General features: G+C 43.7%; 1 protein-coding gene across 1 annotated transcript; it reads left to right on the forward strand.

Moving 5' to 3' along the window:
* Window positions 1–14815: 14815 nt before the first annotated feature.
* LOC138777137 (uncharacterized) lies at window positions 14816–21091 on the forward strand. Its single transcript, XM_069956242.1, has 3 exons — window positions 14816–14847; window positions 19943–20986; window positions 21087–21091. Exons 2-3 carry the CDS (start codon window positions 19963–19965, stop codon window positions 21089–21091), a joined length of 1029 nt encoding a protein of 342 aa, XP_069812343.1. The 5' UTR covers window positions 14816–14847; window positions 19943–19962.
* Window positions 21092–26552: the final 5461 nt, after the last annotated feature.

A 26552-nucleotide genomic window follows, 5' to 3' on the forward strand; every position in this document is an offset into this window, starting at 1 on the left:
TCTCTGCCGGCTTAAGAGATACACGTGAAACTAAAGCCGATCCTGGGTGCCTAGGGTGCCTGTCATCCAATCCGCACTGAATTTCATTTCTAGCACATAGCCAAAAAATCGCCCCATTGACTTACATTGGAGTGCAGAAAAGGTCATTTTTTCTCGGTCCCTTTAAGAGGTAGGAGTTAAACAAGCTTAGGTCTGCGGTGCCCAGGGGGGACCCCATCCAGCCCGCACTGAGTTTCATTCCTACCACCTTAGGAAAAAAAAGTCATTATTTTGAGGCTTAGAAGTCATTTCTGCAATTCCCATAGAAAATCAACGGCGTCTCTATTCAATTGTGTGGAGCGCATATCAGGTGGGTTTTCTCTGCCGGCTTAAGAGATACACGTGAAACTAAAGCCGATCCTGGGTGCCTAGGGTGCCTGTCATCCAATCCGCACTGAATTTCATTTCTAGCACATAGCCAAAAAATCGCCCCATTGACTTACATTGGAGTGCAGAAAAGGTCATTTTTTCTCGGTCCCTTTAAGAGGTAGGAGTTAAACAAGCTTAGGTCTGCGGTGCCCAGGGGGGACCCCATCCAGCCCGCACTGAGTTTCATTCCTACCACCTTAGGAAAAAAAGTCATTATTTTGAGGCTTAGAAGTCATTTCTGCAATTCCCATAGAAAATCAACGGCGTCTCTATTCAATTGTGTGGAGCGCATATCAGGTGGGTTTTCTCTGCCGGCTTAAGAGATACACGTGAAACTAAAGCCGATCCTGGGTGCCTAGGGTGCCTGTCATCCAATCCGCACTGAATTTCATTTCTAGCACATAGCCAAAAAATCGCCCCATTGACTTACATTGGAGTGCAGAAAAGGTCATTTTTTCTCGGTCCCTTTAAGAGGTAGGAGTTAAACAAGCTTAGGTCTGCGGTGCCCAGGGGGGACCCCATCCAGCCCGCACTGAGTTTCATTCCTACCACCTTAGGAAAAAAAGTCATTATTTTGAGGCTTAGAAGTCATTTCTGCAATTCCCATAGAAAATCAACGGCGTCTCTATTCAATTGTGTGGAGCGCATATCAGGTGGGTTTTCTCTGCCGGCTTAAGAGATACACGTGAAACTAAAGCCGATCCTGGGTGCCTAGGGTGCCTGTCATCCAATCCGCACTGAATTTCATTTCTAGCACATAGCCAAAAAATCGCCCCATTGACTTACATTGGAGTGCAGAAAAGGTCATTTTTTCTCGGTCCCTTTAAGAGGTAGGAGTTAAACAAGCTTAGGTCTGCGGTGCCCAGGGGGGACCCCATCCAGCCCGCACTGAGTTTCATTCCTACCACCTTAGGAAAAAAAGTCATTATTTTGAGGCTTAGAAGTCATTTCTGCAATTCCCATAGAAAATCAACGGCGTCTCTATTCAATTGTGTGGAGCGCATATCAGGTGGGTTTTCTCTGCCGGCTTAAGAGATACACGTGAAACTAAAGCCGATCCTGGGTGCCTAGGGTGCCTGTCATCCAATCCGCACTGAATTTCATTTCTAGCACATAGCCAAAAAATCGCCCCATTGACTTACATTGGAGTGCAGAAAAGGTCATTTTTTCTCGGTCCCTTTAAGAGGTAGGAGTTAAACAAGCTTAGGTCTGCGGTGCCCAGGGGGGACCCCATCCAGCCCGCACTGAGTTTCATTCCTACCACCTTAGGAAAAAAAGTCATTATTTTGAGGCTTAGAAGTCATTTCTGCAATTCCCATAGAAAATCAACGGCGTCTCTATTCAATTGTGTGGAGCGCATATCAGGTGGGTTTTCTCTGCCGGCTTAAGAGATACACGTGAAACTAAAGCCGATCCTGGGTGCCTAGGGTGCCTGTCATCCAATCCGCACTGAATTTCATTTCTAGCACATAGCCAAAAAATCGCCCCATTGACTTACATTGGAGTGCAGAAAAGGTCATTTTTTCTCGGTCCCTTTAAGAGGTAGGAGTTAAACAAGCTTAGGTCTGCGGTGCCCAGGGGGGACCCCATCCAGCCCGCACTGAGTTTCATTCCTACCACCTTAGGAAAAAAAGTCATTATTTTGAGGCTTAGAAGTCATTTCTGCAATTCCCATAGAAAATCAACGGCGTCTCTATTCAATTGTGTGGAGCGCATATCAGGTGGGTTTTCTCTGCCGGCTTAAGAGATACACGTGAAACTAAAGCCGATCCTGGGTGCCTAGGGTGCCTGTCATCCAATCCGCACTGAATTTCATTTCTAGCACATAGCCAAAAAATCGCCCCATTGACTTACATTGGAGTGCAGAAAAGGTCATTTTTTCTCGGTCCCTTTAAGAGGTAGGAGTTAAACAAGCTTAGGTCTGCGGTGCCCAGGGGGGACCCCATCCAGCCCGCACTGAGTTTCATTCCTACCACCTTAGGAAAAAAAGTCATTATTTTGAGGCTTAGAAGTCATTTCTGCAATTCCCATAGAAAATCAACGGCGTCTCTATTCAATTGTGTGGAGCGCATATCAGGTGGGTTTTCTCTGCCGGCTTAAGAGATACACGTGAAACTAAAGCCGATCCTGGGTGCCTAGGGTGCCTGTCATCCAATCCGCACTGAATTTCATTTCTAGCACATAGCCAAAAAATCGCCCCATTGACTTACATTGGAGTGCAGAAAAGGTCATTTTTTCTCGGTCCCTTTAAGAGGTAGGAGTTAAACAAGCTTAGGTCTGCGGTGCCCAGGGGGGACCCCATCCAGCCCGCACTGAGTTTCATTCCTACCACCTTAGGAAAAAAAGTCATTATTTTGAGGCTTAGAAGTCATTTCTGCAATTCCCATAGAAAATCAACGGCGTCTCTATTCAATTGTGTGGAGCGCATATCAGGTGGGTTTTCTCTGCCGGCTTAAGAGATACACGTGAAACTAAAGCCGATCCTGGGTGCCTAGGGTGCCTGTCATCCAATCCGCACTGAATTTCATTTCTAGCACATAGCCAAAAAATCGCCCCATTGACTTACATTGGAGTGCAGAAAAGGTCATTTTTTCTCGGTCCCTTTAAGAGGTAGGAGTTAAACAAGCTTAGGTCTGCGGTGCCCAGGGGGGACCCCATCCAGCCCGCACTGAGTTTCATTCCTACCACCTTAGGAAAAAAAGTCATTATTTTGAGGCTTAGAAGTCATTTCTGCAATTCCCATAGAAAATCAACGGCGTCTCTATTCAATTGTGTGGAGCGCATATCAGGTGGGTTTTCTCTGCCGGCTTAAGAGATACACGTGAAACTAAAGCCGATCCTGGGTGCCTAGGGTGCCTGTCATCCAATCCGCACTGAATTTCATTTCTAGCACATAGCCAAAAAATCGCCCCATTGACTTACATTGGAGTGCAGAAAAGGTCATTTTTTCTCGGTCCCTTTAAGAGGTAGGAGTTAAACAAGCTTAGGTCTGCGGTGCCCAGGGGGGACCCCATCCAGCCCGCACTGAGTTTCATTCCTACCACCTTAGGAAAAAAAGTCATTATTTTGAGGCTTAGAAGTCATTTCTGCAATTCCCATAGAAAATCAACGGCGTCTCTATTCAATTGTGTGGAGCGCATATCAGGTGGGTTTTCTCTGCCGGCTTAAGAGATACACGTGAAACTAAAGCCGATCCTGGGTGCCTAGGGTGCCTGTCATCCAATCCGCACTGAATTTCATTTCTAGCACATAGCCAAAAAAATCGCACCATTGACTTACATTGGAGTGCAGAAAAGGTCATTTTTTCTCGGTCCCTTTAAGAGGTAGGAGTTAAACAAGCTTAGGTCTGCGGTGCCCAGGGGGGACCCCATCCAGCCCGCACTGAGTTTCATTCCTACCACCTTAGGAAAAAAAGTCATTATTTTGAGGCTTAGAAGTCATTTCTGCAATTCCCATAGAAAATCAACGGCGTCTCTATTCAATTGTGTGGAGCGCATATCAGGTGGGTTTTCTCTGCCGGCTTAAGAGATACACGTGAAACTAAAGCCGATCCTGGGTGCCTAGGGTGCCTGTCATCCAATCCGCACTGAATTTCATTTCTAGCACATAGCCAAAAAATCGCCCCATTGACTTACATTGGAGTGCAGAAAAGGTCATTTTTTCTCGGTCCCTTTAAGAGGTAGGAGTTAAACAAGCTTAGGTCTGCGGTGCCCAGGGGGGACCCCATCCAGCCCGCACTGAGTTTCATTCCTACCACCTTAGGAAAAAAAGTCATTATTTTGAGGCTTAGAAGTCATTTCTGCAATTCCCATAGAAAATCAACGGCGTCTCTATTCAATTGTGTGGAGCGCATATCAGGTGGGTTTTCTCTGCCGGCTTAAGAGATACACGTGAAACTAAAGCCGATCCTGGGTGCCTAGGGTGCCTGTCATCCAATCCGCACTGAATTTCATTTCTAGCACATAGCCAAAAAATCGCCCCATTGACTTACATTGGAGTGCAGAAAAGGTCATTTTTTCTCGGTCCCTTTAAGAGGTAGGAGTTAAACAAGCTTAGGTCTGCGGTGCCCAGGGGGGACCCCATCCAGCCCGCACTGAGTTTCATTCCTACCACCTTAGGAAAAAAAGTCATTATTTTGAGGCTTAGAAGTCATTTCTGCAATTCCCATAGAAAATCAACGGCGTCTCTATTCAATTGTGTGGAGCGCATATCAGGTGGGTTTTCTCTGCCGGCTTAAGAGATACACGTGAAACTAAAGCCGATCCTGGGTGCCTAGGGTGCCTGTCATCCAATCCGCACTGAATTTCATTTCTAGCACATAGCCAAAAAATCGCCCCATTGACTTACATTGGAGTGCAGAAAAGGTCATTTTTTCTCGGTCCCTTTAAGAGGTAGGAGTTAAACAAGCTTAGGTCTGCGGTGCCCAGGGGGGACCCCATCCAGCCCGCACTGAGTTTCATTCCTACCACCTTAGGAAAAAAAGTCATTATTTTGAGGCTTAGAAGTCATTTCTGCAATTCCCATAGAAAATCAACGGCGTCTCTATTCAATTGTGTGGAGCGCATATCAGGTGGGTTTTCTCTGCCGGCTTAAGAGATACACGTGAAACTAAAGCCGATCCTGGGTGCCTAGGGTGCCTGTCATCCAATCCGCACTGAATTTCATTTCTAGCACATAGCCAAAAAATCGCCCCATTGACTTACATTGGAGTGCAGAAAAGGTCATTTTTTCTCGGTCCCTTTAAGAGGTAGGAGTTAAACAAGCTTAGGTCTGCGGTGCCCAGGGGGGACCCCATCCAGCCCGCACTGAGTTTCATTCCTACCACCTTAGGAAAAAAAGTCATTATTTTGAGGCTTAGAAGTCATTTCTGCAATTCCCATAGAAAATCAACGGCGTCTCTATTCAATTGTGTGGAGCGCATATCAGGTGGGTTTTCTCTGCCGGCTTAAGAGATACACGTGAAACTAAAGCCGATCCTGGGTGCCTAGGGTGCCTGTCATCCAATCCGCACTGAATTTCATTTCTAGCACATAGCCAAAAAATCGCCCCATTGACTTACATTGGAGTGCAGAAAAGGTCATTTTTTCTCGGTCCCTTTAAGAGGTAGGAGTTAAACAAGCTTAGGTCTGCGGTGCCCAGGGGGGACCCCATCCAGCCCGCACTGAGTTTCATTCCTACCACCTTAGGAAAAAAAAGTCATTATTTTGAGGCTTAGAAGTCATTTCTGCAATTCCCATAGAAAATCAACGGCGTCTCTATTCAATTGTGTGGAGCGCATATCAGGTGGGTTTTCTCTGCCGGCTTAAGAGATACACGTGAAACTAAAGCCGATCCTGGGTGCCTAGGGTGCCTGTCATCCAATCCGCACTGAATTTCATTTCTAGCACATAGCCAAAAAATCGCCCCATTGACTTACATTGGAGTGCAGAAAAGGTCATTTTTTCTCGGTCCCTTTAAGAGGTAGGAGTTAAACAAGCTTAGGTCTGCGGTGCCCAGGGGGGACCCCATCCAGCCCGCACTGAGTTTCATTCCTACCACCTTAGGAAAAAAAGTCATTATTTTGAGGCTTAGAAGTCATTTCTGCAATTCCCATAGAAAATCAACGGCGTCTCTATTCAATTGTGTGGAGCGCATATCAGGTGGGTTTTCTCTGCCGGCTTAAGAGATACACGTGAAACTAAAGCCGATCCTGGGTGCCTAGGGTGCCTGTCATCCAATCCGCACTGAATTTCATTTCTAGCACATAGCCAAAAAATCGCCCCATTGACTTACATTGGAGTGCAGAAAAGGTCATTTTTTCTCGGTCCCTTTAAGAGGTAGGAGTTAAACAAGCTTAGGTCTGCGGTGCCCAGGGGGGACCCCATCCAGCCCGCACTGAGTTTCATTCCTACCACCTTAGGAAAAAAAAGTCATTATTTTGAGGCTTAGAAGTCATTTCTGCAATTCCCATAGAAAATCAACGGCGTCTCTATTCAATTGTGTGGAGCGCATATCAGGTGGGTTTTCTCTGCCGGCTTAAGAGATACACGTGAAACTAAAGCCGATCCTGGGTGCCTAGGGTGCCTGTCATCCAATCCGCACTGAATTTCATTTCTAGCACATAGCCAAAAAATCGCCCCATTGACTTACATTGGAGTGCAGAAAAGGTCATTTTTTCTCGGTCCCTTTAAGAGGTAGGAGTTAAACAAGCTTAGGTCTGCGGTGCCCAGGGGGGACCCCATCCAGCCCGCACTGAGTTTCATTCCTACCACCTTAGGAAAAAAAGTCATTATTTTGAGGCTTAGAAGTCATTTCTGCAATTCCCATAGAAAATCAACGGCGTCTCTATTCAATTGTGTGGAGCGCATATCAGGTGGGTTTTCTCTGCCGGCTTAAGAGATACACGTGAAACTAAAGCCGATCCTGGGTGCCTAGGGTGCCTGTCATCCAATCCGCACTGAATTTCATTTCTAGCACATAGCCAAAAAATCGCCCCATTGACTTACATTGGAGTGCAGAAAAGGTCATTTTTTCTCGGTCCCTTTAAGAGGTAGGAGTTAAACAAGCTTAGGTCTGCGGTGCCCAGGGGGGACCCCATCCAGCCCGCACTGAGTTTCATTCCTACCACCTTAGGAAAAAAAGTCATTATTTTGAGGCTTAGAAGTCATTTCTGCAATTCCCATAGAAAATCAACGGCGTCTCTAATTCAATTGTGTGGAGCGCATATCAGGTGGGTTTTCTCTGCCGGCTTAAGAGATACACGTGAAACTAAAGCCGATCCTGGGTGCCTAGGGTGCCTGTCATCCAATCCGCACTGAATTTCATTTCTAGCACATAGCCAAAAAATCGCCCCATTGACTTACATTGGAGTGCAGAAAAGGTCATTTTTTCTCGGTCCCTTTAAGAGGTAGGAGTTAAACAAGCTTAGGTCTGCGGTGCCCAGGGGGGACCCCATCCAGCCCGCACTGAGTTTCATTCCTACCACCTTAGGAAAAAAAGTCATTATTTTGAGGCTTAGAAGTCATTTCTGCAATTCCCATAGAAAATCAACGGCGTCTCTATTCAATTGTGTGGAGCGCATATCAGGTGGGTTTTCTCTGCCGGCTTAAGAGATACACGTGAAACTAAAGCCGATCCTGGGTGCCTAGGGTGCCTGTCATCCAATCCGCACTGAATTTCATTTCTAGCACATAGCCAAAAAATCGCCCCATTGACTTACATTGGAGTGCAGAAAAGGTCATTTTTTCTCGGTCCCTTTAAGAGGTAGGAGTTAAACAAGCTTAGGTCTGCGGTGCCCAGGGGGACCCCATCCAGCCCGCACTGAGTTTCATTCCTACCACCTTAGGAAAAAAAGTCATTATTTTGAGGCTTAGAAGTCATTTCTGCAATTCCCATAGAAAATCAACGGCGTCTCTAATTCAATTGTGTGGAGCGCATATCAGGTGGGTTTTCTCTGCCGGCTTAAGAGATACACGTGAAACTAAAGCCGATCCTGGGTGCCTAGGGTGCCTGTCATCCAATCCGCACTGAATTTCATTTCTAGCACATAGCCAAAAAATCGCCCCATTGACTTACATTGGAGTGCAGAAAAGGTCATTTTTTCTCGGTCCCTTTAAGAGGTAGGAGTTGGGGGGCGTGTCCTAGCTGCCGAGGCGGATGGAAGCATAGGAGCCGTGCTCCGTCCTCAACTCCCGACAATAGAGCGACAGAGACCGCACTACCGGACAAAAAGTGGCCAGCCTGAGTGCCGGGACACCCGAGACCACACCGGAGATGTCTAAAAGGGCGAAGGGAGACCCGAAACCGGTGAAATTAACAGCTTATTTCCCGGCCGCGGGTTTCCAAGATGGCGCCGGCACGTCCAGGAAGCTAAGCTACGCAGCTGCAGCCTCCAGCAGCCGAGAGGGAGACATGGCAGGAGGAGGTGAGAGGGTCCCTACAGAGAATAGGTTCTCCCCCTTGACCCAGACATTAGAGGAAGAGGGTGACCGGGACCAGGAGATGGACTTGGAGGCCGTGCATAGCAGCCCACAGCAAAGCAAGGGGGATGCTTATAGCAACCGCAGCGGCTCTCCCCCTCCCTCCCTCCCAGACCTCAGCTCCACACAGCGTGAATGCGAGGCCGGCAGCAGTAAAGAAATCATGCCGGAACATGATTCCAGTGACTGTTTCCAACATTTTCCCAAAGATGACTCCCCAACTACTAACGCCACTCTAAACCTGATGATTACAGCATTGAGAGACTCACTCAAGCAGACTATACATGCGGCTGTTAACCCAGTAGCTATTACAGTACAACAGCTAGAACACAGAATGTCCAATGCTGATTCCAAATTGGAAGAAATGGTGAGCGCACACAATATCTTGGTTGACTCACACTCGGAACTGAAAGAGGAAATACAGTATCTAAAGGATAAAGTCAATGACCTAGAGGACCGGTCCCGCCGGAATAACCTTAAATTCCGCGGAATTCCAGAGTCCATTTCTCCGCCAGAACTGTCACACTTCGTGCAAAAGTTCATTAAAGATCTATTGCCAGACTGCCCCAATAGGGAACTGACAGTGGATAGAGCACACAGAGTCCCGAGACCTCGCCATCTGCCATCTGATACTCCAAGGGACACATTGGCACGTATACATTTCTATCATGTTAAGGAGGCCTTCATGCAGGTGACTAGAAACAAGGACTCTATCCCTGACAAATACAAGGATATATCTGTATATTCTGACTTATCAGCGGTCACCCTGCAGTGGAGACGCTCGCTGGCACCAGTCACCATTGCCCTACGTGAGGCGCAGGTATCATACAAATGGGGATACCCTAACAAGTTGCTGATTGCGAGGAATGGCGAGACCTCAGTTGTTAAATCCCTAGAAGATGGGTCTAACTTACTGGAAACTTGGAACATTTCAATAGCGGAACTTTCTCCTGCTCCTAACCCACAGAGAGTTCGTCCCGAGTGGCAACAGGCCTTACCACAGCGCCGCGGTCGAGGACGCGGAAAATTCCGTTGAGGACACACAGGATTCACGGCACTTTTGCTCCCTACAGAGCCTTTGTTAATATCCTATTTTCTTTCTTAGCTTCTAATACCTACTCCTTGGCTAAATGAAGACTCTGTGCCCACTGACTTTCGGGTTCTTTTTTAAGTGCTTATTTTTCCCGAAAAGTCTTGTTTTTTCTATGTGCCATGACATGGCACCATATTTGTTGTTCTCCTGTTTTTTGACTTTATTAGTCAAAACTTACCGTCCACAGGCCAATGTTGGCCTGCGACTACTAGCTCCATATGCTAGTGCTCTAATTGTTGCATTTAATGTGTTTGTCTCCCCCTTTGTTCCTCTTTTTTGTGTATATGCAGGTACCTCATTTCTAACTGCTGCTGCCCGGGGTCATGGCCGTGATGGGAAACTACCTTCACTTCGCCTTTCAACTATATGGTTATGTAAGCTATTGTTACGCACCACACTGATGCATACACCATGGTTTTCAAGATAGCATCCTATAATGTTAGAGGCCTGAACACTCCTCATAGACGCTCCCTGTTTTGGTCTGAGGTGAAAAACTTGAAATGTGATATAGTCTGCGTTCAGGAATCTCATATTATAGAAGCTGATGCGCATAGGATTAAGCATCCCTCCTTCCCTACTATTCACCACTCCCACTATACTAGTAAGCGGAGAGGGGTTTTTATAGCTTTCAAGAACACGCTGGCTGTACAGATTCACAATACTCTATCAGACCCCAATGGCAGGTATCTAATACTCGTATGTACGATTAACAACCTAGACATCACCCTATGCTCATTGTATGCCCCAAATGAAGGCCAACTTGACTTTGCCCACAAGGTCCACCGCCTAGTCAATAAGCACAAAAAAGGGCATGTGCTAATGTGCGGAGATTTTAATTTAGTCCCAGACATCACCAGAGACACCACACATAAATCACCCAGAAACCGCCCTTCATTAGACCAATTCATCCACCAGGCTGAGCTGTATGATGTGTGGCGTGCGCAACATAGCGCTGAATATGATTATTCATATTACTCCCCCTCCGCGAACACATACTCCAGAATAGACCTGGCCTTGGTAGATTTCCAATTGTTGTTGCGGTCTGAAGCGACAACGATAGAAACCAGGACCTGGTCAGACCATAGCCCTATAACAATCTCTATCAGAGAACTACACAACAGCCCTCAAACCTACTTATGGCGTTGTAATTCGCATATAATATCTCACTCTGAACACGGCCAAACGGTTCGCGACGCGTTAACCAATTATTTTAAAGAGAATGACATTGATAATATCAATATTAACGCCCTATGGAATGCCCACAAAGCAGTCATAAGGGGAACGTGCATGAAACTGGGCCACCAAATTAAAAGGCCAGAATGGCGGCCATTAAAAAATTGCTAGAGGAAATCAAATCCCTAGAAACACAACATAAATCCCACCAATCCCCCTCCCTGTTGTCCAGCATAGTTACAGCTAGAAACCAATTACGCCTCTTGCTTCTTCACGATTATGAGAGGAAGCTTGCTAAGACGAAATCCCTTTATTATGCTGAAGGGGACAAAGCCGGGAAAACATTGGCAGCGAAACTCAAAGCGCAGCACGTTAAAACACGCATAGCCCACATTATAGACGAGATTTCGAATGGCAAACTAACAGACCCCCGAGACATAGCAGGAGAGTTCCAAAAGTACTATTCCAAACTGTACAACTTGAAAGATGACCCCCTCACCCCTCAACCCTGCCAATCAGAGATTGATTCCTTCCTTGACAAGCTTAACCTTCCTACACTATCCCCTATCCAATTAGAATCCTTAAATTCTCCTTTTACGGTCCAGGAAATCTTGGAGCAAATCAAAACATTACCTATTGGAAAGTCTCCCGGCCCAGATGGTCTGACTAATCATTATTATAGATTATACGCCGACATCCTAAGCCCCTACCTTCTGAAATTTTTCAATAATGCCCAATCCACCAGCTCATTTCCCGAAGAAAATCAATCCGCACTGATTGTGACCCTACCCAAACCAGGGAAAACCCCAGATAAACCAGCTAATTTTAGACCTATATCCTTATTAAACTCCGACTTAAAATTGTACGCCAAATTATTAGCCTCCAGAATAGCTGATGTCCTTCCCTCCATTGTAGCCCCAGACCAAACTGGATTTATGAAAGGACGCCAAGCGTTCGACAACACACGTCGGGTAATAAATATTTTTCATCATATCAATACCACAAAAACCCCAGCCCTGGCAGTGTCTTTGGACGCCGAGAAGGCGTTCGATAGGATTTCCTGGTCTTACGCCTTCTCGGCCCTCCACAAATTCGGCTTTTCAGGCCCTATACTAAATAGCATTAAGGCCCTCTATTCAGCACCCTCTGCTCGTGTGTTTACGAATGGGGTCTTGTCCGACCCATTGAAAATTACAAACGGCACCAGACAGGGATGCCCTTTATCTCCTCTGGTGTTCGTAGCGTCCATAGAACCCTTGCCCACACTTTTAGGGCTGCTTCTAATGTCCAGGGGATCAGAATTGGCAAGGATATACACAAAGTCTCGCTTTACGCGGACGATGTTATTTTGACTGTAAGCAACCCGTGCACATCCTCTGCCAGGGGCCCTACACATTCTGGATGTGTTTGGCAAGGTCTCATATTACAAATTGAACCAGACTAAGTCGGAAGCCTTGCCGTTTCACCTACCTGAGAAAGTAGTAGCAGACCTAAGAGAAAACTATAGCCTAGACTGGAAGCCACATTCCCTAAAATACTTAGGTGCACATATGACAACAAATTCATCGACCCTGTATCAAGCTAACTATCCCCCCCTCCTAAAAGAGATACAACTGAAGCGGATAGACTAACTAAACTAGATATCTCCTGGATGGGTAGAGTGGCGTCCTTTAAGATGCTACTCCTCCCAAGACTCATGTACATGTTTCGCGTTTTTACCAATAATAGTCCCACCACAATTCTTCCAGAGGGTTCGCTCTCTGATCACGAGGTTCATTTGGCAGGGGAAAAAACCCCGTATAGCCTACCAAATTCTCATAAAACCGCCTCTGCTGGGCGGCTTGGGAGTCCCTGATATATATTATTATTATCAGGCCACGATCCTTTCACAGCTCAAGGATTGGTGGGAAACTCCCACGCCTTGCAAGCCTTGGGCCCAGATTGAGCGAACTCTCTGCAATGGATACCTCCCAGGCCTCTTATACTCTCACATATGGTTACGTAATCCCAAGCATACGTCTCTTTCCCCACCCATGATAGCGAGCCTCAAGCTCTGGCGCAAAGCCCACTCCCTGCGCGGCTCACCTTTCCCAATAACTAGGATGTCCATACCCCTCTCCGCCTTATCTGGAGCTCTGCCCGGATCCTCTCTTGGACCCCTGCAGCTATGGATGGCGATGGGCCTCTATAGAGTTAAAGATATGTATAGAGAAGGTGACATATGCGACTTCCAATTTCTCAGAAGAACCTATAATGTTCCCAAAAGGGACTTCTTTCTTTACTTGCAAATTAGAAATTGTTTATCCAATGCCCCTAGTCCTACTCCTGTCTGGTGCAGCGAGATCCATAACACTCTCGCAGGCCAATTGAGAGGACTACGGCCCATATATAACATCTTGGGTGACTTTTTTGAATTCGCGAAGCCCCCTGCCTTGGTTAGGTGGGAATCTTCTTTGGGAAGATCCTTCTCTACTGAGGAGTGGCTTCAGGCCTTCAGATGGTCCCTTAAATCCACCCTAGCCGTGCCTCACAGGGAGAATGTCCTGAAGACCAGGCTACACTGGTATTTCACTCCACAAAAACTACACTGTATCTACCCTTCATTGTCCCCCTTGTGCTGGCGAAATTGTGGAAACGTTGGTTCTTTATTCCATATCCTATGGGAATGTCCATGTCTTACCACGTACTGGTCAACAGTGAATGATTTGTTATCCACTGTCTTAGGAACACAACACGCAATTTCCCCAGCTCAAGCAATGCTACTCCTGGACCTTCATGAAGTTCCTTCCGCCAACAGAATCCTATTTTGCAAGATTATCAATGTTGCTAGAATAGTCATAACGCGACACTGGAAGTCGCCTACTACCCCCCAGCGTACAAGAAGTCATAGATAGCGTTAACCATTGTTATTCCATGGAGAAATTAATCTCCTTTTCTAGAGACACAACTAAATCCTTTCAAGCTATCTGGGATCTATGGATTGAGAGTAACTATTGTATACCATGATCTTGTAGGCCTGGAGGTGAACACGCGTAACCGCCATATATGCTCAGAATGGCCATGACCCCCGGAACCACTATGACCCCTGTTATCCCCTGTTATCCCCTGTTGTCTTCTGCGACCATGATTGGAGGTGTTATATACCTGCGTGATGTGTCCTTTCCTTTGTTGATTTTATGTTGTTTATAGTTATATGTTTCTTTGTACCATGAATCTACTATGGACTTGCCGGTGGGCTTCCTCACAGACTCTCTCAATAATGTTTTCTCGGCTACCTCCGCGCTCCGTGGAGGTATACCCCCCCTTAGACGTCACTGTAAAATATACTAACATCACTAGTCTCTAACTAACATAGTATAACCATGTCAATCTAAAGCATAAGACATAGTTTAAAATTATAATTGATAGTATAAGGTTCGAACCACTGTACAGCCATCTTGTCTCAGGGAGTTAGTTCTGAGAATAACTTGTTTCTGCATTGCGGTAACATATGCTAGCATCAGTCATATAGATATATTAACATTTGTAGGGAGAAGCAGAAGTATATTCTGGGATGTCACGTAACTCTTTAGAAGTCACCATATTAGTTGAGGCTCAGAGACGGGAGGTGGGGGTTCAGCTATATAAGCAGGAAATATAGGATAAGATGGAAGACGGAGGAGACCCTGGATATGCTATCCCATCTGCACACCAGGCTTGTGAGACCTCTCCCAGGACATCTAGCACTTGACACATGAACTGAAAGACATTCTTCAACTCCAGATAATGGACTCTGCTTGAAACAACAACCTTTGTAAGATAACTTATTATTCTTATCTGTACCTGAAACTTTTGTATGCTCATTATTTTTGTTCATTAAATCATTGCTCCTATCTTTTGAGAAAGAGCACATGGACTAAGCTTGTCATCTTCTTTACAACTGCTGTGTAAAAGGATACGTGAGTGGCCCAATTCTAACATAATTGCGAGCAGCCAGACTTTTTCTGTTTTTAACTGGAGCTCTTCTCTCCCTCGCTGAGGGGGCTGCGTTTGACATTTTGATTGATTGCGAGCTTCAAGAAGAGAAGTAAGAAAACAAAGCCTGGAAACACGTACTTTCCACTTCTGGACAACAGCACAGGACTGCACCACACATCCCAGAAAGCCTCTGGAGCATCGGTGAGGAACAACAGCCAGTCCATACCAGAGGGGGCAAGCGGAAGCAAGAAGTTGTAAGTATGGATTTCATTGAAACTTTTGCCAGCAAATCAGATATAGAATATGCCTGTAGTGATAGTACTATGACTAATGCAACAGTTGTGGGATAGTTTGTACAGACAATGTGAAAGGGAAAATGTTAAACTAGACAACAAGAAATTGTGTATTAATAGGCTACAGAAGAAGCTTAGAAATGTCTTACAAATGGTAAAAATTTACAATGCTTACTAATTGAAGATTCACAAACAAGCAAGTGTTTGTGTTGTTAACAAGTGCATGAATAATTCTAATGTGTCCGATGATGAAGATTTTATTCAATGCTCAAATTGTTTTATATGGCTGAACAATTGGAAGCTATGGAGGATGAGATTGAAAATAAATCAAAATTGCTATCTCAGATGCGTTGTGAAAATAAGAGAATCTCCGCTGTTAGGAGAACTAGACGACCTGTCATCGCTACCCCTAATGTAACAAGCTCGAGTGACGCGTTCTTTGAGGATAGCGATGATGTAGATATACAGCGCAGAAATTTGTTAGACCAGTCTACTCAGTTGCATTTACAAATAAATGAACAACTGAGGAAAATTGTCAAAGACATGCCCTCTTATAATGATAAGATGGATGCCTTTCACAATATGGATGTATTTGAATCAAATACAGATAGGTTCCAATTGTCAAATGAGCAAAAGAATAAAATTTTCAGGATTGGTTACCATCACATATGGCTAGAAGATTAGAAGAGACACCCAGAGAGGAAACATTCGGGGTACAGGTACACAGCACTGAGGTAGATCGCTTAAGACAGCTAGTGTTGTTTTACAACTGGGGATCCCACTCCCTCAATAGAATGGATGGACATCTTGAAAGTACTATTCAAATGATCCATTTGCCTTTCTCTTGAAATTCGAAAAAGCTTATCGATGGTCATGAGAATAGAAGAGGGGGAGGAGCCAGATTCTATTTGTGAGGAAATTTAAGTATCTGGATCCTGTGTCAAGCCAAATCGCTATGGAAAAACATACTTTGCATGAGGCAGCACTCTTTATTGATCGTATGAGGCGACGATGGCTGTCTAATGCAAAAGTTAAAATAGCGGTTGTGCATGAAAAAGACCCCGTAAAGCGATCAGAGTCTGAAGGGAAAGTTACTAGTGCAGCACAGAAAGACCTTCCGGCTGGAAAGGTCGATACATCTAAAAAAGGGTAATCAGTCTAACGTATCTTGTTATTTTTGTGGGGGACGAGGTCACCTTAAGTGGCAGTGCCGCAAATTTCTGAGAAGTCAGAATTTAGGGAAAGAAAATGGTTTGGTGCCTACAGCTCCAGCCATGGTAGAAAACCACAGAACACATCTCCCTATGCACCCTCATTAAACAGATACATGAGTTAGCTAAACATGATTTTGCAGGAGGTATGCAACAGGAGACAGGAGATCTGGCAAGGAGAATTTGTCTCCTTCGCTGTGACTGGAAAGGAATGCGGCTCCAACACACTTAATTACCTAGCTCCAGTTTCTGTTGGGGCTGTGGACGTCCTTATGTTCAAGGATTTCTGCAGGGAAGGCGATCACATTCCTCATAGACACAGGGCTCAAATAAGTGTGACTAATCATGACCTAACAATACCACCTAACTCTACTGTATGTTCTATAGTAGGTTTTTCTGGAAAAAGGGGAACTAATGCTACGTTGGTCTGGTGTACAATTTGACATACCTGGATTTTTGAGTACTGAAATTGATATTTGCATTGTTCCTGACGCAGAGAACATTATAGGGGCTGACACTATGAAGGAGAGAGGTTGGATCATAGACCTAGGAAATCAGGTGATTTGGCAAGATGCCAGTAACAGAAAGCCAGTTGTTATTGATCCAAATGACTATAGTTCTATAGCAGGTATCAATGTGGTAGAAACAGTGTCTGTGATCATGTGTGGCCAGATGTTAATGGACCAGTACTTGTTGAATTGGTGCAGAGGTTTCCTTCATTGTGGGCTCAGTTCAGAAATGAGGTGGGGACACTGAAGGACGTTGAAGTAAAAATAGAGGGTGTTGATCCTAAGCCTCAGAAACAGTATAGATTACCTCCAGGTGCAGTGGAACCATTGTCTAAATTGTCAAAGAATTGCTTCAGCAGGGTTGTGGTCCGGAAAGCAAATTCTGTTACTAATCATCAATTGGGCAGTCCAAAAACCGGATGGTTCGTACAGAATGTTGCTGGATTTGAGACGATTCAATGCAGTTACTCCTAATGTAGCGCCCATTGTAGCAGAAACGCCTGACATCATGTCCCGCCTAAACGCTAATGCACAATTTTTCTCCGTGATAGACGTTGCAAACGGTTTTTTTTCCATTCCTATAGAAAAATCGAGCCAGTACAAACTAAGTTTTAGTTTTTTGGATGAAACAATATGTTTTTTGCAGTGTACCGCAAGGAGCACATTTGTCACCAGTGTATTTCATCAGGCCTTGGCTAAGGTGTTGTCAAAGTTTTCCAGACCAGATTGTATTTTACAATATGTGGATGACATTCTGTTGGCAACTGAGACTAGAGAGTTACATCTTACTCTACTAGAGGAATTGTTTGCTGTTGTTTGAGTCAGGTTTGAAATTAAATCCAAACAAGGTGAAATTGTTGCAGCAGGAAGTTCAGTATTTGGGTGTACTAATTAGTCCTGGCCAAAGGCGTCCCTTGCAGGAAAGAATAACTACTGTAGCTTCATTACCTGTTCCAACCACTTACAAATCTTTGAGACAGTTCCTGGGATTGGTTCAATTTTTCCAGAGAGTTCATTGAGGGCTTTGCTGAAAAGGCCAAACCCTTATATGAAGTCCTGAAAGATACTCATGATGACAGTTCATTTGGGCCATGGGGAGAAGAACAGCAGAAGGCGTTTGAACAATTGAAGCTTGATTTGCAAAGGGCACCCGCTCTGGCAACTGTGTATCCATCCAAGCCTTATGCCTTGCAGGTTCATACCTCAGAGACAGCTGTCTCAGCAGTTCTACTGCAACTACAGGGAAAGGAATGGAGAATTGTTGATATTTTCCAAACTCCTTTCACCTGTAGAAAAAGGTTTTGAAATCTGTGCAAGACATTGGTTGGGGTTCACTTTGCAATCAAGGCCACAGAACATATGTGGGCTTTGGTCAAATAATCTTGCAAACTCCCCATTCCACATTGAAAATGCTTCTTGAGAAAAATGTCCCAGGGGTGTCTCACCAGAGATTTGCACATGGTTGCTGACTATATCGTCAAAACAGATTGTGGTGGATCATAATGCAAAATATGTACTTCCACAATTGATGCAGTACGAAGGAACATCTCATGAGTGTATTGACTCTTTTCAGGGGAGTATCCATCTCTTTCAGAAAGGAAGCAAGTGATGAGGATGAGCCAGTGTTTGTGGATGGCTCCAGATTTTGTGTAAAAGGTCAATACTTTACCGGATATGCCATTTGGTTTCCTAAGAGAAATCAAGAGATTCAATATAGATTGCCAGGACATTACTCAGCACAGAGGGCCGAGATTGAGGCTGTGAAGAAGGTGCTTGAGATTGAAAGAGAAGAAAATCAGGGTCCTTTGGTTATCTATAGTGACAGTTCTTATGTTGTAAGATCATTAACAGACTACTTACCTGTGTGGAAAAGAAGAGGTTTTGTGATTCATCTAACAAGGTGTTAGTACACAGTGACACTTTACTAACCATTTTTGAGTTTGCTTCTAACCATCCTAATCGTTATGCCATAGTCAAAGTGCCAGGGCATAGCAAAGGAAAAAGTGAGTTAGCGGTGGGAAATGAGAAGGCCGATTCCTTGCAAAAGAAGCAGCTTTAACGGGAAAAATGGAAGAAGAAACTGAGGACAGAACCCAAGGAATTGTTGCCAGTAAAAAAAGACAGTAATGTGCCATCATTCATTGATGAACAAATGAAGGATCCGTTCATTGTTGAGCGGAAAAGTGATTTGGTGGATCCATTTGTTTGTGAAAATGATGTGCTATGTTACAAAATACAGGATGAGTTCTTACCTGTAGTTCCCCAAGCATTTACAATCGGAATTCACCCGTTTTAATCATGTTAGCTTAGGTCATGTGGGGTCAGCAAAGATTGCTAGAAATCCTCAAAGGAAAGTTTTATTGGGACAAAATGGGGGATACTGTACAAGATGTTGTTCAGTCATGTCTCATCTGTGCTCAAGTAAACCCTAGGCCTAAAGGACAAAAGCCTCCACTACTGAGAGTGCCACCTGCAGATGGTCCGTGGAAATGTGTTACAGGTAGACTACATCGGACCTCTATTTTCAGGTAAAAACGGTATGAAATATGCCTTAGTTGTGGTAGACGTGTTTTCTAAATGGGTAGAGATCTTACCTGTCAGACGAGATGATGCGCTTTCTACAGCACGTGCATTAGTAAATCATGTCTTTTGCACGTGGGGGATCCCTAAGCTGTTATCATCTGACAGAGGTAGCCACTTTACAGGTAAAGTGATGCAAGCAGTGTGTTCCATTTTGGGAATACAGCAACAATTTCATGTTCCATATCATCCACAGTCAGCAGGAATAGTAGAACGAATGAATAGGACAATCAAGACTAGAATAGCAAAGATGCTGCTAGACAAAGGAAACACATGGGTAGATGTGATACCTATGGTACTGATGAGCGTCCGAGGAACCAGTTCCTCTAGTACTCAATTTACACCTTTTGAGTTAATGACAGGAAGGAAAATGCCTTTAACTTTTCCTCATGAACCATTTTTGTCAACCCCACAGAAGGATGCAATCGCCAGAACAAAATGGCTACAGATGCTCCAAGACAACTTGAAAACGATCCTCCCACATGCAGCTTCTAAAATGCAGCGTATGGTACCCCCACACTCTTCAAAGTTTGTAAAAGACGCAAAGGTTATGATAAAAACCTTTAGGAAGAGTGGACCCTGGGAAAGTAATTGGGAAGGACCTTTTCAGATCATTGATACATTGGGTCAGGTTATGATTTTGGTAGAAAGAACACCAAACATGACTAAGAATGCACGCAAGCAACAGAAAGTGTGGGTGCATGCTGACCAATGTAAACTGTATAATTCCAAATAATAACATCTTTTGTTTTTCTTTCAGAATAGGAGGTTATCCTAATCATGGAAAAGGATTCCTGGAAGAAAACGTCTATGAGAAAACCTCCAAGATGGATGCAGAACATCTTGCATACAGCTTTATTAATCATAATATATACTCTGAGTGGAGTGTGCGCTGACGGATCACAAAGTGCGACCGAGGTTCAAGCGTCTCAGGAAAATAGAGGTGCTCAGGAAAACCTACCTGGTCAAACTCAAGATGCATCACAGGTTTTAAAAACTGTACCCGAGTCTGGAGAAAGCATTGATGACGTATGGATTGATGATCTTCAAGAAGAAATGTTTGTGGACACTTCCAGAGACATTGGTGGGAAAATTTGCGTTGGGTATGGAGTTCGATGCTGTGTAGAAATATATTTTGCACATAACACTACTATTGACATCGACATGAAAGCAGGACCTAAGAAACGCACATATACACAATTGCAGGGAACATATGTACACAACAGACAACTTGGAAAATGGGAATGCATGCCTAATGAAATGTCATTTTGGTACATAGAGATCCAAGGACATGAGCCAGCCTCATGGACTGGGGATGTCACGAATTTCAAACTAAGCACCAAACAAAGTGGGAAAAACAGGGATGACTTCTCTTATCGATCTCAACTGTTTGCTACTTTTCTGAATCCAAATAGAATAACAAATAAGGACACTGATAAGGATTGGTCAGAAGGATGGGTTTTTCAAGTAGCAAGGGCAAATGTGTATGTACAAGTAAATGTGCAGTTAACAGTAACAAATAATATTGCCCCAGAGATAAGAGTTATTAGTCAGAACACTACTATCCAAGAAGGAATAGATCCCTTGCGGCTTCAGTGTGGTACCAGATTACCTTTACCAATTGATGCTGTCATCAAATGGTCAAGGGAAGGTAAAATCCTAGGGAGTTACACCAATGGATTTCCAGGCCTTCTTCATAAAGGAGAGTACGGAGATGTAAGATGGGCTGGAAATCTGTTCAACTTTTATATTGCTAGTCCTCTTAGGAAGGACTCAGGACAATATGAATGTTGTGTTACCACAGGTAGATCCTATAAAATTGTAACAGTACCTTTGTTAGGGTTTGGGCTCCTGAGGATAATGCATGTACCAATGTAATGTTTAAACCGTCTGATCCCTTCCAGGTTAACAATTTCCAGACCAAACCTTTATTAAGGAATGGAGTCTTCGTAACCTTAGTATGGACCTTCAACATTACTAACTGGATGATCTCTAGCAGGTTTCCTCAGTGTAAGCCTTATCTCTCTAACTCAGAGATGGGACTTTCACAATGGTTCGGACAAAACTCTCCTAAAACATTAAAGAGTAAAAGAGGGGTGGTGGAAGGAGTCTTGGGAGGTTTTGGAACTTTGGGAAGTTTAGCTAATACTATGGACATAAACACTTACAGGCAGATTTAAAGACAATTGGTTATCTGGGAAAGAGAGGAGTGCAGGTTCAAAAAGATGTAAACCAATTGTTAGAACACATGGTTATGAGCATTGCTACTGTATTGGGTTCATCAGTATCCCATTTACAGGACGCAACATTAGGGTTAATAGAGAGCCAAGAGGAAACTAAAGTGTCAAGAGCTTGTTTAGAGATCCAAATAGAATATTCTACCAATCTTAAAATGATAGCTCAAGCTATGCAGGGTGGAATAATCCCCCTGGGAGTGTTGAAGAGTTTGCCGGAACAATATGGTTTTGGTCTGGGCCATTTAGATCTATGGATTAATAAATGGGGTGGGTGTGATCAAAATGTTTGTGTAGGAACATCTTTGATTCCTGTAGCAGGTTTAGATCAAGTTTTAGTTCCTGTGGTTTCATTGGGTATACCTGTAAGTTCAAAACAAGTAATTTATTATGAATTACAATATACTGACTTTGCTTTTGATGGAAATAAGTTGGAACAATTGGATATCTCTGCTTGTTTCCATTTCGAGTCAAAGGTAATGTGTCTACCAGGTCAGGATAAGGTTATTTATCATTCTTGTTTTCATAATCATACGGCATGTAAGGCAAGAATAGAGACCGTAGATTCAGGGAAAGATCTCATGACACAGGTAAAGGTGAATAAAATTTGTTTTCAGGTAATGGAAGAACAAATGTTAGCAAGAGCTTTTTATTCTAGTATGTACCAATATAGAGGGCTCTCTAGAAGCAGGTGGTGTGTTACAAACACTGTCAAGACATATGATTTGTGCACCTGTATAAATTGTACGTCAACATTTATTGCTTGAATCTATATATCATATTGATAGTAGGTCATCGCTGTAAAAAACCTAGTAAGGTAAACCTAATAGTAGAAAGCAGTCTATATGCATAGGAAATACATAAAAATCACATATAAATGCCTAACTAGTATAAAGATAAAAATGGATAAAATCTATAAGATAAAATAAAAATTGTGTGTATATGGAGCCTAGTGAGGTTGCCTGCGCCGGGCCCAGCGCAGGCAGCTCACCTAGATGTATTTAGCAGTAGTCCCGAATCAAGAAGTCTGGCATAGGCTCGTATCGCTGGATGGCCGTTGGAATAATTATATTAGTGTCCTAGTGAGACAGCTTACTTTTCAGATCATACACTTTGGGTGAGATAAGGTGCTATAAATGACAAATGGTGGAATGTCCACCTCTCACCCTGCCGGCGGTAGCTCCCACGGTCCAATATAGTATTGTAGCGGCGGTCCAAGTCTCAGTCAGTGCGGCTTCTATGCAATCCGTGCAGTTGAGATCTGATTCAGCACAGTGGGTTGTCTCATGCTGTTTGCAGCATCCACATGCATGTGAGCGCGCGCTCTTGTTAACTGCCGCTTGGTTTGAATGTCCAGGCAGATACGGCTTGAGTTCGGGATATAATCAGTAAATGATAAAAAGGCTCTGTTATCCTTGGTTCTTGTACGCGTTTCAGGAGATCTACTCGCTCCTTTCCTCAGCAGAGAACTTGGATGAGTTATCCAAGTTCTCTGCTGAGGAAAGGAGCGAGTAGATCTCCTGAAACGCGTACAAGAACCAAGGATAACAGAGCCTTTTTATCATTTACTGATTATATCCCGAACTCAAGCCGTATCTGCCTGGACATTCAAACCAAGCGGCAGTTAACAAGAGCGCGCGCTCACATGCATGTGGATGCTGCAAACAGCATGAGACAACCCACTGTGCTGAATCAGATCTCAACTGCACGGATTGCATAGAAGCCGCACTGACTGAGACTTGGACCGCCGCTACAATACTATATTGGACCGTGGGAGCTACCGCCGGCAGGGTGAGAGGTGGACATTCCACCATTTGTCATTTATAGCACCTTATCTCACCCAAAGTGTATGATCTGAAAAGTAAGCTGTCTCACTAGGACACTAATATAATTATTCCAACGGCCATCCAGCGATACGAGCCTATGCCAGACTTCTTGATTCGGGACTACTGCTAAATACATCTAGGTGAGCTGCCTGCGCTGGGCCCGGCGCAGGCAACCTCACTAGGCTCCATATACACACAATTTTTATTTTATCTTATAGATTTTATCCATTTTTATCTTTATACTAGTTAGGCATTTATATGTGATTTTTATGTATTTCCTATGCATATAGACTGCTTTCTACTATTAGGTTTACCTTACTAGGTTTTTTACAGCGATGACCTACTATCAATATGATATATAGATTCAAGCAATAAATGTTGACGTACAATTTATACAGGTGCACAAATCATATGTCTTGACAGTGTTTGTAACACACCACCTGCTTCTAGAGAGCCCTCTATATTGGTACATACTCATTTATTCATTTATATCCTGTGAGCGCTGGGAATAGTGGTGCACTCGAAGGGGGTGGACTCCATTCGTAGGGGTTAGGTGTAGCAGACCTTTACTATTTTTAGCTTTTTATTCTAACTGTGCTCATGTGAGAAATTTGTCCCGAGGTCTTTATTGTATAGAAGGAGATATCAAATACCTAGAGGTAAATAAGAATAGATATAATGTATCTAGTATAACAACTGAATACTTGAGACCTCTTCCTGTTCAGTTTAATTTGACCCAGATTGATCACTTTCCTTGGGAAGAGTGGACCAACGAGATAAAAAAGGATAAAGGGTTATTAAACTTGTTAAACCAACAGCTGAAAACTGCGGAAATAGTTTTCCAACATCAACAGGGACAGTTGAACCAAATTCAACATGAGTGGGATGAAATGGCAGGGTCCCGATGGTGGAAAAATCTTAAAAAATCTGTAGATATGTGGTCAGAATCGTCAACACAAAAAGCTGTATTTAACATCTTGACGCATCCAATTGTAATTATTGCTATTATTGTTTTTCTTTGTGTGCTATATCAGTTATTTGTGTTGTGGAAAGTTAGAAAAGTGTACAAAAAGATTAAGGTAGAGGTAGACAAAGGGGATAACTTCCTACGAGATATGATAAAAAGGATGCAGTATTCCAATTCTAATCTAAATTTGAACAAAAAACCTGTCTATGCAGAGGATTCTGACATGGTTATGAAGAATAAGGGATATGCTTGAGGATGACTGTGATACGAATGTGATACGAAAGAAGAATAAGTGAGTGTGATAGAATGGTTATGATCTGAGTATATATATATTTATTTCTCAATCATAATCAGGGGGACTTGTAAAATATACTAACATCACTAGTCTCTAACTAACATAGTATAACCATGTCAATCTAAAGCATAAGACATAGTTTAAAATTATAATTGATAGTATAAGGTTCGAACCACTGTACAGCCATCTTGTCTCAGGGAGTTAGTTCTGAGAATAACTTGTTTTACTGCATTGCGGTAACATATGCTAGCATCAGTCATATAGATATATATACATTTGTAGGGAGAAGCAGAAGTATATTCTGGGATGTCACGTAACTCTTTAGAAGTCACCATATTAGTTGAGGCTCAGAGACGGGAGGTGGGGGTTTCAGCTATATAAGCAGGAAATATAGGATAAGATGGAAGAAGGAGGAGACCCTGGATATGCTATCCCATCTGCACACCAGGCTTGTGAGACCTCTCCCAGGAACATCTAGCACTTGACACATGAACTGAAAGACATTCTTCAACTCCAGATAATGGACTCTGCTTGAAACAACAACCTTTGTAAGATAACTTATTATTCTTATCTGTACCTGAAACTTTTGTATGCTCATTATTTTTGTTCATTAAATCATTGCTCCTATCTTTTGAGAAAGAGCACATGGACTAAGCTTGTCATCTTCTTTACAACTGCTGTGTAAAAGGATACGTGAGTGGCCCAAATTCTAACAGTCACTTGTTGCTCCAGTCTAATTGCCTCGTGGGTTTATTAGCTTTACACCTTCTCGCAGGTCCAGATTTCTCTATGCACCTACTATGCGTGATAATCTAATGTTTGTTGTAATTATTGTCTTTGTTAACTTTAAAGAAAAAATCCTTTTCAATAAAAAATATTGAAACATTAAGAGGTAGGAGTTAAACAAGCTTAGGTCTGCGGTGCCCAGGGGGGACCCCATTCAGCCCGCACTGAGTTTCATTCCTACCACCTTAGGAAAAAAAGTCATTATTTTGAGGCTTAGAAGTCATTTCTGCAATTCCCATAGAAAATCAACGGCGTCTCTATTCAATTGTGTGGAGCGCATATCAGGTGGGTTTTCTCTGCCGGCTTAAGAGATACACGTGAAACTAAAGCCGATCCTGGGTGCCTAGGGTGCCTGTCATCCAATCCGCACTGCATTTCATTTCTAGCACATAGCCAAAAAATCGCCCCATTGACTTACATTGGAGTGCAGAAAAGGTCATTTTTTCTCGGTCCCTTTAAGAGGTAGGAGTTAAACAAGCTTAGGTCTGCGGTGCCCAGGGGGGACCCCATCCAGCCCGCACTGAGTTTCATTCCTACCACCTTAGGGAAAAAAAGTCATTATTTTGAGGCTTAGAAGTCATTTCTGCAATTCCCATAGAAAATCAATGGCGTCTCTATTCAATTGTGTGGAGCGCATATCAGGTGGGTTTTCTCTGCCGGCTTAAGAGATACACGTGAAACTAAAGCCGATCCTGGGTGCCTAGGGTGCCTGTCATCCAATCCGCACTGAATTTCATTTCTAGCACATAGCCAAAAAATCGCCCCATTGACTTACATTGGAGTGCAGAAAAGGTCATTTTTTCTCGGTCCCTTTAAGAGGTAGGAGTTAAACAAGCTTAGGTCTGCGGTGCCCAGGGGGGACCCCATCCAGCCCGCACTGAGTTTCATTCCTACCACCTTAGGAAAAAAAGTCATTATTTTGAGGCTTAGAAGTCATTTCTGCAATTCCCATAGAAAATCAACGGCGTCTCTATTCAATTGTGTGGAGCGCATATCAGGTGGGTTTTCTCTGCCGGCTTAAGAGATACACGTGAAACTAAAGCCGATCCTGGGTGCCTAGGGTGCCTGTCATCCAATCCGCACTGAATTTCATTTCTAGCACATAGCCAAAAAATCGCCCCATTGACTTACATTGGAGTGCAGAAAAGGTCATTTTTTCTCGGTCCCTTTAAGAGGTAGGAGTTAAACAAGCTTAGGTCTGCGGTGCCCAGGGGGGACCCCATCCAGCCCGCACTGAGTTTCATTCCTACCACCTTAGGAAA

Source organism: Dendropsophus ebraccatus, unplaced genomic scaffold, assembly GCF_027789765.1.
Source record: "Dendropsophus ebraccatus isolate aDenEbr1 unplaced genomic scaffold, aDenEbr1.pat pat_scaffold_511_ctg1, whole genome shotgun sequence".
NCBI classification, from domain to species: domain Eukaryota; kingdom Metazoa; phylum Chordata; class Amphibia; order Anura; family Hylidae; genus Dendropsophus; species Dendropsophus ebraccatus.

Bases quoted from the DNA above. Each gene is read 5' to 3' on its own strand.
- LOC138777137 (XM_069956242.1), top strand. From the start codon at position 19,963: ATGGAAAAGGATTCCTGGAAGAAAACGTCTATGAGAAAACCTCCAAGA.